This window comes from Bombina bombina, chromosome 2, assembly GCF_027579735.1.
Source record: "Bombina bombina isolate aBomBom1 chromosome 2, aBomBom1.pri, whole genome shotgun sequence".
NCBI lineage: Eukaryota > Metazoa > Chordata > Amphibia > Anura > Bombinatoridae > Bombina > Bombina bombina.
In genome coordinates, this window is record NC_069500.1 from 112,171,520 (window position 1) to 112,184,484 (window position 12,965).

Genomic DNA, 12,965 nt, shown 5'->3' on the forward strand with positions numbered 1-12,965 from the left:
ATTTCTGTATGTATTGCAATATAAATACGACAGAGCTTTAAAAGGGCAGTAAACAATTTAAACGGGCGTTAAAGGGACACTGTACACTAGATTTTTATTTGCATAAATGTTTTGAAGATTATTCATTGATATAGCCCATCTGGGAGTGTTTTTGTAATAATGTATAATTTTGCTTTTTTTATAACATTGTGCTGATTATCAGACTCCTAACCAAGCCCCAATGTATTAGATGTATACTGAAGTCTACAGATTCCTGCTGCTCTTGTTTCTGTAATGGGTCTTTTTATAGGCATGGGAGGGGGAAATATCTGCTCTTCATATTTTCCCAGCTGCTTTCACTGGGTGTCCCAGCCTAGCCTCATCCAACAGTGCTAAACTTGAAGCTTCTAAGTAAGATTTTAAAACATTTTATACTGGTTTTTAGATCAGCATCTGTGCATATTCTTCTTTATAGTAGTGTCTATTACATGCAGTTATATGCACTGTCCCAGCTGGGTATACTACTATGCACCATACAATTGTTTTCCCTTATGTACCTACAGCTCTCTTTAAAACTGTTCTCTTATTTTATCTCATTACAGGATTCAGTTAGTAAAGTTCTGCATTTTATACCGGGCGTCACCATCTTATGGCTTAAATAGGGCAAGATTACAAGTCGCGCAGTATGGGTTTTCCACGCACAATCAATTTCCATGGCGCAGCTATTACAAGTCTTGAAAAAGCATTCACCTTTTATGCAACAATCCTTTCCACGCTCGAAGAGCTGTAGTTTACAGTTTTCCGAAAAGCAAAGCAAAGAAATAAGAGCGCTATAAAGCTAATACCAAATGGAGGGAAATAAATATCTATTAGACACAAGTATTGTTTTAAAATAATTTTGTAAATTTATTAGAGAACAAAATATCATAAATTATATACAATGAAAATTGTCTATGATTTATTTGTATTCGCTGAGACTAAAAATAATGCCAGCAGTCTTTCCCACACCTTCTTTGTGCTCAGTAGTAAAGCTAGTGAGAATATGTGGTGCTAAAGTTAAATGCTGATACTTGAATGTGTCATGGTACTACGTTTGTAAATTTGTGTTAACAATGTGATACACCAGTGTTAGCTGTGTGATGGGTCTGTAGGGATGAATTATTGGTATTCCCTTGATATGTGCGATGTCGAAGAAGTAAAATACAAAGAGGTAATATCGGGATATAAGTCTTTATGTAAGACCAATATCTGTCTAAATATATACAAATGTACAAATGTGTGAACTATAGTTCCTATATGGTAATTCCTAAACGGTTATGTGTCTTGCTTGGGTTTTATAAAGGATTATTCTTAGAAATTATAATAGCATGCAATTGTAGTTTGGCCAACCTTTGATAATATGCTCATATGGACATAAGTGAACATAAAAAACTTGTATTCATAGAAAAAAATTTTGGTATCATAAAAATTCTAAAAATTATACAATTTAAGCGCTTTAAGAGACTAGGGGGGATATTTATCAAAGCCTCAACTATGCTGCATTCGCCGGTACCAATACGCTCGCCTAACATCGCGGCCGCGGACCTGAATACGCTCTCCATATTTATCAAAAAAGCCAGCAAAAAGCCGCACACCAAGTACGGGGCGATGAGTATCGGACTTTTGTTAACTAACAGTCATCAATCTCGCTGTTATTCGGCTTTTTCCCAACTTTATTTATATCCTGTCACTAAACGCCGCCACTATACTAAAATGTTTAACCCCATATCTCGCCGCTCCTGGACCCCGCCGCAACTGTAATAAAGTTATTAACCCCTATCCCACCACTCCCGGATCCGGCCGCAACTGTAATAAAATTATTAACCCCTATCCCGCCGCTCCCGGACCCCGACGCAACTGTAATAAAGTTATTAACCACTATCCTGCTGCTCCCGGACCCCGCCGCAACTGTAATAAAGTTATTAACCCCTATCCCACCACTCCCGGATCAGACCACAACTGTAATAAAATTATTAACCCCTATCCCGCCGCTCCCGGACCCCGACGCAACTGTAATAAAGTTATTAACCACTATCCCGCTGCTCCCGGACCCCGCTGTCACTAAATACATGTATTAACCCCAAAACCTCTGGCTTCCCACATCACTACCAATAACTAAACTTATTAACCCCTAAACCGCCAGCCCCCCACATCGCCATAAACTAAATTAAGCTATTAACCCCTAAACCTAACAACCCGCTAACTTTACATTAAAATTACAACATCCCTATCTTATAATAAATGAAAACTTACCTTTAGAATTAAAATAAACTATATTAAATTATTAGTTAACCTACCCCTAACTATTATACTAAAATTAAATTAAACTAGCAATTAAATTAACTATATTACATATTAAAAAAACCTAACCCTACTCAAATTATTTAAATCTACTATTAAAAATTACTAAATTACTAAAAAAAAAAACACTGTTACAAAAAAAACAAACACTAAATTACAACATAAACACAGTATCAAAAATAAAAACGAATTACACCTAATCTAAAAGCCCTATCAAAATAAAAAAAAGCCCCCCCAAAATAAAAAACCCTAGCCTACAATAAACTACCAATGGCCCTTAAAAGGGCCTTTTGCAGGGCATTGCCCCAAAGAAATCAGCTCTTTTACCTGTAAAATAAAATACAAACACCCCCAACAGTAAAACCCACCACCCCCCCAACCAACCCCCTCCCAAATAAAAAGCCTATCTAAAAAACCTAAGCTCCCCATTGCCCTGAAAAGGGCATTTGTATGGGCATTGCCCTTAAAAGGGCATTTGGCTCTTTTACATGCCCAGACCCTACTCTAAAAATAAAACCCACCCAAAAATCCCTTAAATAAACCTAACACTAACCCCCGACGATCCACTTACAGTTTTTGAAGTTCTGCTTGAAGGATCCAGCCGGCAGGAAATTTTCATCCGCGTTTCGGCTGGAATAATCAGTCTTTCTTAAGCATTGACATTTAACTTTAGCACCACATTTTCTTACTAGCTTTACTACTGAGCACAAAGAAGGTGTGGAAAAGACTGCTGGCATTATTTTTAGTCTCAGCGAATACAAATAAATCATAGACAATTTTCATTGTATACAATTTATGATATTTTGTTCTCTAATAAATTTACAAAATTATTTTAAAACAATACTTGTGTCTAATAGATATTTATTTCCCTCCATTTGGTATAAGCTTTATAGCTCTCTTATTTCTTTGCTTTACTTTTCTGATAACCACTTTGGAAGCATAGCGGAAGCTTCCTTAGATCTAAGAGCTTATACCAAACAGAGCAGAGCATATATAACTACCAGAAAGTTTACAGTTTTCCGCATAAAGGTTTCACAAAACTTTTCAAAAATACATTACAAAGTACAGTTACACTAATATTAACATTGTCTAATAAAAATTATTTAAAAAAATATTGCACACAAAAGTTATAAGGGCTCAAAGATAGAAGATCTCAAGTGTTAGAAAAAAAAAGCAGACGCAGGGATTTTACATTGACATACATAGAGAAACATGGATTTATATGTATACAGATATGTTTAACTATGGAGATAAGGAAAATATTTTACATTACAATCTTATGCATATTAAATAATATCTCAGAGATATTCGCATATAGATCTCAACATATATATATATAGTCATATACATATCTCACTATAAATAGATATATTAGCCCAAAATATATAGAGAAATATGTATTTAAAAATAAATAGAATATATTTAGTTCCGAAAACATTTTCACAAAATGAAATATTTGCATTTTCATATATACCTTTCAAGGAGAATACGTTACGGGCTTTGCGCAACAGATTAAGTTTTTTTTTTCTATTTGTCTTCTCCATTGACATCTATGGGTAATATGTGAAATCACACGCGATTGGGCTGTTTGGATTGCGAAAAAGTCATAACTCGCTCTGTGTTTTCGCAACTGATGTAGCGTGCAACTTGTAATCTTGCCCATATTGTTGCATCATGTGACATAAGCAGTGCATTTTCACAGATCTTTTAATACCGGCTTTTTGACAGCTCTACCTTGCACTTCAGTTTAGCTCACATAATAGAGAGCAGAATCTTTACATTTTTCAGTTTTTTGTATAGTTTAAAAGTTATATAACAAATTTAAGCTGTAAGATGGCGGCACTGTGAAGATCCAGAGCTTCATTAAATGATAATTGTAAAGGTTTAAAAAATTAGGACTTTGAAAACAGCTGCATGTACAGGAGAAAAACAATATCATGGTAAACAGTAACCATTCTATTGTAGTTGTACCCTTTCATCACCCTTTACTTTTGTAATAAAAAATGTTTAATTATGTGTAGTAAATTAAAACTTTACTATATACTTTATTATTTATTCTGTCCTTTATCCTGTAAGCTAACATTAAAGATTGTGGGCTCTCCAGCAGGGCCGGATTGGCCTACCAGGGTACCAGGAGATTTCTCGGTGGTCTACACCAGCTGGGGCTGCAAAGCTACAATTTAAAGGGGTGATTAATGGATGCAAATGGGTTGTAGGGTGCCTAAATAACATCAATCTGGCATTTTTATTTAATACAAAGTAATATAATTTTTGAAAAATGGGGCATGTGCATTCTACCGATTCAACGATAAATAGGGCTGGTCATATTTTTCCAGAGCTGCTTTTTATTCCAAGCCCTGCTCTCCAGTTTTCTGGAGTTTGTATAAAGTAACGGGTGCTGCCATGTTGAAACTAAGATTTTCCTTATCTAATTTCTCCTGCTGAGGAAAACAAGGGATAAAGTATCAAATTAGAAGTTGTGGGAGTGGCTCACAAATCAGGGTTGGGGCAGTGGCCAGCCAACCACAAGCTGGGTAACTAGCTGTAGAGGTCAGAGGTGTAAGCCACAGGCTAAGAGAGAAGTGCACATTAGCTTGTATTAGCTAACATGATGCCCTGTGCCCTTGTCTATGTTAACAGGTAGAACAACAATATAAATATTGGTAATGGTAATACTAACTTTATTCCTAGCCTGCTAATTTAATGCAGCATACATGAGCGTTTTGCCTTCCATATCTGTGCACAGTAGATGTGGCTTTTTCCACTTAGTACTTTGGCTGGCTGTGAATGCGTCCTGTGAATAGTATTCACGCTACATTATTACAATCACAATGTTTGGATATTACTGTTATTCCTTCCAGGTATGACATCATGGACAAGGCCTTTGTGGTTGTGAAAATTAAAATTACAACATCCCTATCTTATAATAAATGAAAACTTACCTTTAGAATTAAAATAAACTATATTAAATTATTAGTTAACCTACCCCTAACTATTATACTAAAATTAAATTAAACTAGCAATTAAATTAACTATATTACATATTAAAAAAAACCTAACCCTACTCAAATTATTTAAATCTACTATTAAAAATTACTAAATTACTAAAAAAAACACTGTTACAAAAAAACGAACACTAAATTACAACATAAACACAGTATAAAAAAAAAACGAATTACACCTAATCTAAAAGCCCTATCAAAATAAAAAAAAGCCCCCCCCAAAATAAAAAAAACCCTAGCCTACAATAAATACATTGCTTTTATAAATGTTTAAACTATTTGTAGCTATTGTGCATTTTATTATGAATTGGATTTATTGTGAAAGCCTTAGCAACTTTATACATTTTGGGCTAGATTACAAGTGGAGCGCTAAATTATTATGTGCCCGTAAATGTGCAAATTTGCCCATTTGCAGGCGCGTGGTAATTAATTAATTGTAATTGTCATTACAATTTGCAGGTTATTGCTTCCGTGAGCTTGCGGTAGCAATTAGCGCTTGTTAAATTAAATAGAGGCCAGATCTATATTTAATTTTATAAATCTGGCCCAAATGCCTCCAAAATACTGTCTAGTGTATTTCATTGAAACATAAAAATAGCAGCATCTTTATTTTTTAATAAAATAACTGCACTAGGCAGTATTTTGGGGTTAAAGTTGGTGGGAGTGAAAAGTGCCTTTACATTGCGGTCTATGAGAAATGTGTGTTACCAGTAAATATATAATGTATATGATTATATACATTTATATTTATGTGTTAAAGGGTAAGTCAACCCAAAATTTATAATAACTTATTTTGATTTTGTTTTTAAATGCATATTAAAGGGACAGTCTACACCAGATTTTTTATTGTTTTTAAAAGATAGATAATCCCTTTATTACCCATTCCCCAGTTTTGCATAACCAACACAGTTATATTAATATACTTTTAACCTCTGTGATTATCTTGTATCTAAGCCTCTGCAAACTGCCCCTTTTTTCAGTTCTTTTGACAGACTTGCAGTCTAGCCAATCAGTGCCTGCTCCCAGATAACTTCTCGTGCACGAGCACAGTGTTATCTATATGAAATACGTGAACTAACACCCTCTAGTGGTGAAAAACTGTTAAAATGCAATCTGAAAGAGGTGGGCTTCAAGGTCTAAGAAATTAGCATATGAACCTCCTAGGTTAAGCTTTCAACTAAGAATACCAAGAGGACAAAGCAAAATTGGTGATAAAAGTAAATTGGAAAATTGTTTAAAATTACATGCCCTATCTGAATCATTAAAGTTTATTTTGGCCTAGACTGTCCCTTTAAGTTAAACTATAGCCCATTTTTGCTGCTAATACAGTTTTCTTGTACAAAGACTAACTTGTTCTCCTCCAGCCGTTTTTGAAATGGCCGCCTGTCTCCTCCTTTCCCTGACGTCATCCTTAGTGAATATTCAGCGGAAATGAACATCTCTCATATTTTGTGCATGCGCAATGCATGCTTTTCAGCAAGGGGGTCATCTTAAGAACGGATCTAAAATGACCCCCTTGCCGTAAAGCACGCATTGATGTTCTTTTCAGCAAAATATTCACTATGGATGATGTCAGGGAAAGGGGGGGGGGGGACAGGCGGCCATTTCAAAATGGCCGGAGGAGAACAAGTTAGTCTTTTTACAAGAAAACTGTATTTGCGGCAAAAATGGGCTACAGTTTAATTTAATTTGTAATTTATAACAAAATCGAAATAAGTTGTTATACATTTTGAGTTGACTTGCTCTTTAATATGCGTATAGACACATATTAACACATAAATATATATGTATATCTATCAGCATATACCTATATATTTACTGTTGCCCATCACTGCGCTACTTACCCTCTTTGTTGTGCGAGGTTCTGATGCGTCTCTAAAGGCATTAAAACGAGGCTCCCGTAGTAACCTTTGGAAGCACGCTTTTGTGAGCTCTATGCTTCCCAGCAATGCGAATGGGAGGTTAACTTGTAATACCAGCACAGATTAACGTGCGCTGGTAATACACAGTGGAGCGCAAGTATCGCTTTCTTAAAAGTGATATTTAGCACTCCACTTGTAATCTGGCTCTTTATATGATATTGGGAGATTGCATAGATCCTGGAGTATACTATGACAGTTTTGACCCGTTTTCCATCAATTGGGGCTGTACTCTAGTTGGGTGTTGCAGGTCTCCTAAGACTCATAAAATTAGTTACAGAGTGACGTCACTGATATGTTCTTATCTTTATTTTTGGTATAAGATTTTAATGTTTCATACACTGTTGAAAGAAACTCTAGATTGCTATTTTAAAAAAAGAACTACATTTTTTTTCTTCCATTATATAAATTATAATTTTATTGTAATTTTATAAAGAGTGCTTGATTCCCTGTCATTTTTTTTACACAATTTATTGAACTGTTGTCATATTCTTTCTATATAATTTTTTTTATATATATATTTAAGGGTTTGCACCACTGGTAATAAAGTAATTAATTGTTTTTATTTATTTTTTTTCCTCTTCTTCTTTCACTTGAATAAATACAAATATTGCTATTGGTAATTTATTTTAGTTTTTTTTTCTTTTGAGTTGGATACAATTTTAATTCATGTTTTTATTTTTTATTTTAGATTTAACTCTGGATACAATCCAATGGACCTCTTTACTGAACTCATAGTTCTTCTGGTTCTGAACATCAAAATATACCATTGTCAAGGTACAGATTGCAAAAGCAAAATAAATACCTTGATCTTTGTAAAGAATAGTTCACTTGCCAAATCAATATGCATTTTCTGTTGAATTATATTATAATGTTCCTTCGTTCAACCTAAAATCAGACCACATGCAATTCCAAGATTGTCCCAACTACATTGTACCACTCATACTACTCAATCCAAAACTACATTGTACCACTCATACTACTCAATCCAAAACTACATTGTACCACTCATACTACTCAATCCAAAACTACATTGTACCACTCATACTACTCAATCCAAAACTACATTGTACCACTCATACTACTCAATCCAAAACTACATTGTACCACTCATACTACTCAATCCAAAACTACAGTGTACCACTCATACTACTCAATCCAAAACTACATTGTACCACTCATACTACTCAATCCAAAACTACATTGTACCACTCATACTACTCAATCCAAAACTACATTGTACCACTCATACTACTCAATCCAAAATATTTTCCCAATGTTTATAAATATTTATGCAACTTTATAAGCAAGCTGAGATGTAAATGTTTGTAGATTCAATTACATGTTTTTTTACAGATTTTTTAGCTTATTTATCATAACATGTACAATAATTGTTTAAAAGGTTCAAGCAAACATTACATAAATCTACTACATTTCAGATGTTCAGATTGTATATCCCAAAGTGATTCTTTATGTAACATTTTGAACTCAAGGATTTTGCACAACGCAATATAAATTAATTCCATGTGGTTTGTGTGAATCACCTAAGAATAATAGAAAATCTATAAATCAAATACTGACAAAAAAATTGCTAACAAAAGGAGTAAACCTTGAGCTTATTATGCATCTTGTAAGTAAAATTGAATAAATATAAAGAAATGATGTGAGATCCGTGTTTTTTCCTAATTCACATCTTTCCCTCTAGTGAGTGGGTTGTCCAAAGAAGGTCTATTAAGCATAGTATATTACTTAATTAACAAGTGGATAATAAAAATATATTTGAATAACACTCTGGGCTTTTTGTACTAAGCAGAACCCTTGTGGGGCAGGTTCGCACACGTTTTGCCACCTCTGAGGTGCCAAAGAGAAATCAACCCAAACTCGCTCACTCAGGGTGATTGACAGACCAATCGTGTGAGAGAAGGGGCGGCATTACGCACTCATCAGTGTGTAATGTTGCATAGGGGCCAGCGAATGAATAGATCTGCTGTCCATATGCAGCGAAGGGCCCTCTGACTTGCAGTATATTTTTTCTGGCAAATTTCAAAATGTACTTAAATTTTTCTTCCCCCTGTATCATCCATCAGCCAGTCACAGACTCAGGTACATTTACAGTCGCCTAGATTTAGAGTTTTGTCGGTAAAGACCCGCGTAGCTAATGCAGCTTTTTTTCCCAACGCACCCTTAAGACAACGCTGGTATTTAGGGTTGTCTGAAGGGCTGCGTTAGGCTCCAAAAAGGGTGCGTTGAGCCTAATTTACCGCCACTTCAACTCTCAATACCAGCGTTGCTTACGGTAGCGGTAAGCTGGCAAAACGTGCTCGTGCACGATTCCCCCATAGGTAACAATGGGGCAGTTTGGGATGAAAAAAAACCTAACACCTGCAAAAAAGCAGCGTTAAGCTCCCAACGCAGCCCCATTGTTTCCTAAGGGGAAACACTCTCTAAGTCTGCACCTAACACCCTAACATGAACCCCGTGTCTAAACACCCCTAACCTTACACTTATTAACCCCTAATCTGCCGCCCCCGCTATCACTGACACCTGCATTATACAATTAACCCTAACCCTTAACCTAATTTGCCGCTCCGTACACCGCCGCAACCTACATTATCCCTATGTACCCCTAATCTGCTGCCCCTAACATCGCTGACACCTACATAATATTTATTAACCCCTAATCTGCCCCCCCCAACGTTGCCACCACCTAACTACACTTATTAACCCCTAATCTGCCGACCGGACCTCGCCGCTACTCTAATAAATGTATTAACCCCTAAAGCTAAGTCTAACCCTAACACCCCCCTAAGTTAAATATAATTTTAATCTAATGAAATAAATTAACTCTTATATTCCTATTTAAAACTAAATACTTACCTGTAAAATAAACCCTAATATAGCTACAATATAACGAATAATTATATTGTAGCTATTTTAGGATTTATATTTATTTTACAGGCAACTTTGTATTTATTTTAACTAGGTACAATAGCTATTAAATAGTTATTAACTATTTAATAGCTACCTAGTTAAAATAATTACAAAACTACCTGTAAAATAAATCCTAACCTAAGTTACAATTAAACCTAACACTACACTATCAATAAATTAATAAAATAAATTACCTACAATTACATACAATTAAATAAACTAAACTAAATTACAAAAAACAAACAAACACTAAGGCCTAGATTTGGAGTTCGGCGGTAGCCGTCAAAACCAGCGTTAGAGGCTCCTAACGCTGGTTTTAGGCTACCGCCGGTATTTGGAGTCAGTGATTAAAGGGTCTAACGCTCACTTTTCAGCCGCGACTTTTCCATACCGCAGATCCCCCTACGCCATTTGCGTAGCCTATATTTTCAATGGGATCTTTCTAACGCTGGTATTTAGAGTCGTTTCTGAAGTGAGCGTTAGAGCTCTAACGACAAGATTCCAGCCGCCTGAAAATAGCAGGAGTTAAGAGCTTTCTGGCTAACGCCGGTTTATAAATCTCTTAACTACTGTACCCTAAAGTACACTAACACCCATAAACTACCTATGTACCCCTAAACCGAGCTCCCCCCACATCGCCGCCACTCGATTAAAATTTTTAACCCCTAATCTGCCGACCGCCACCTACGTTATACTTATGTACCCCTAATCTGCTGCCCCTAACCCCGCCGACCCCTGTATTACATTTATTAACCCCTAACCTGCCCCCCACAACGTCGCCGCCAGCTACTTAAAATAATTAACCCCTAATCTTCCGACCGCAAAGCGCCGCCACCTACGTTATCCCTATGTACCCCTAATCTGCTACCCCTAACACCGCCGACCCCTATATTATATTTATTAACCCCTAATCTGCCCCCCTCAACGTCGCCGACACCTGCCTACACTTATTAACCCCTAATCTGCCGAGCGGACCTGAGCGCTACTATAATAAAGTTATTAACCCCTAATCCGCATCACTAACCCTATCATAAATAGTATTAACCCCTAATCTGCCCTCCCTAACATCGCCGACAGCTACCTTCAATTATTAACCCCTAATCTGCCGAGCGGACCTCACCGCTATTCTAATAAATGTATTAACCCCTAAAGCTAAGTCTAACCCTAACACTAACACCCCCCTAAATTAAATATAATTTACATCTAACGAAATAAATTAACTCTTATTAAATAAATGATTCCTATTTAAAGCTAAATACTTACCTGTAAAATAAACCCTAATATAGCTACAATATAAATTATAATTATATTATAGCTATTTTAGGATTAATATTTATTTTACAGGCAACTTTGTAATTATTTTAACCAGGTACAATAACTATTAAATAGTTAAGAACTATTTAATAGTTACCTAGTTAAAATAATAACAAATTTACCTGTAAAATAAATCCTAACCTAAGATATAATTAAACCTAACACTACCCTATCAATAAAATAATTAAATAAACTACCTACAATTACCTACAATTAACCTAACACTACACTATCAATAAATAAATTAAACACAATTGCTACAAATAAATACAATTAAATAAACTATCTAAAGTACAAAAAATAAAAAAGAACTAAGTTACAAAAAATAAAAAAATATTTACAAACATAAGAAAAATATTACAACAATTTTAAACTAATTACACCTACTCTAAGCCCCCTAATAAAATAACAAAGCCCCCCAAAATAAAAAATTCCCTACCCTATTCTAAATTAAAAAAGTTACAAGCTCTTTTACCTTACCAGCCCTGAACAGGGCCCTTTGCGGGGCATGCCCCAAGAATTTCAGCTCTTTTGCCTGTAAAAGAATAAATACAATACCCCCCCCCCAACATTACAACCCATCACCCACATACCCCTAATCTAACCCAAACCCCCCTTAAATAAACCTAACACTAAGCCCCTGAAGATCTTCCTACCTTGTCTTCACCATCCAGGTATCACTGATCCGTCCTGGCTCCAACATCTTCAACCAACCCAAGCGGGGGTTGGCGATCCATAATCCGGTGCTCCAAAGTCTTCCTCCTATCCGGCAAGAAGAGGACATCCGGACCGGCAAACATCTTCTCCAAGCGGCATCTTCGATCTTCTTCCATCCGGAGCGAAGCGGCAGGATCCTGAAGACCTCCAGCGCGGAACATCCATCCGGACCGACGACTGAACGACGAATGACTGTTCCTTTAAGGGACGTCATCCAAGATGGCGTCCCTCGAATTCCGATTGGCTGATAGGATTCTATCAGCCAATCGGAATTAAGGTAGGAATTTTCTGATTGGCTGATGGAATCAGCCAATCAGAATCTAGTTCAATCCGATTGGCCGATCCAATCAGCCAATCAGATTGAGCTCGCATTCTATTGGCTGTTCCGATCAGCCAATAGAATGCGAGCTCAATCTGATTGGCTGATTGGATCGGCCAATCGGATTGAACTAGATTCTGATTGGCTGATTCCATCAGCCAATCAGAAAATTCCTACCTTAATTCCGATTGGTTGATAGAATCCTATCAGCCAATCGGAATTCGAGGGACGCCATCTTGGATGACGTCCCTTAAAGGAACAGTCATTCGTCGTTCAGTCGTCGGTCCGGATGGATGTTCCGCGCTGGAGGTCTTCAGGATCCTGCCGCTTCGCTCCGGATGGAAGAAGATCGAAGATGCCGCTTGGAGAAGATGTTTGCCGGTCCGGATGTCCTCTTCTTGCCGGATAGGAGGAAGACTTTGGAGCACCGGATTATGGATCGCC

At 36.4% G+C, this 12,965-nt stretch overlaps 1 protein-coding gene across 2 annotated transcripts in view; it reads left to right on the forward strand.

Annotated features, from left to right (window-relative positions):
* The window catches only part of LOC128648507 (oncostatin-M-specific receptor subunit beta), a 161,267-nt gene that overhangs the window by 35,453 nt on the left and 112,849 nt on the right, over nucleotides 1-12,965 (forward strand). For both annotated transcript variants that reach the window (XM_053701219.1, XM_053701218.1), the window contains one exon: nucleotides 7,932-8,017. In XM_053701219.1, coding sequence (XP_053557194.1) covers nucleotides 7,954-8,017 — 64 coding nt within the window. In that variant the 5' untranslated portion in view covers nucleotides 7,932-7,953. The remainder of the gene's footprint in view (nucleotides 1-7,931; nucleotides 8,018-12,965) is intronic.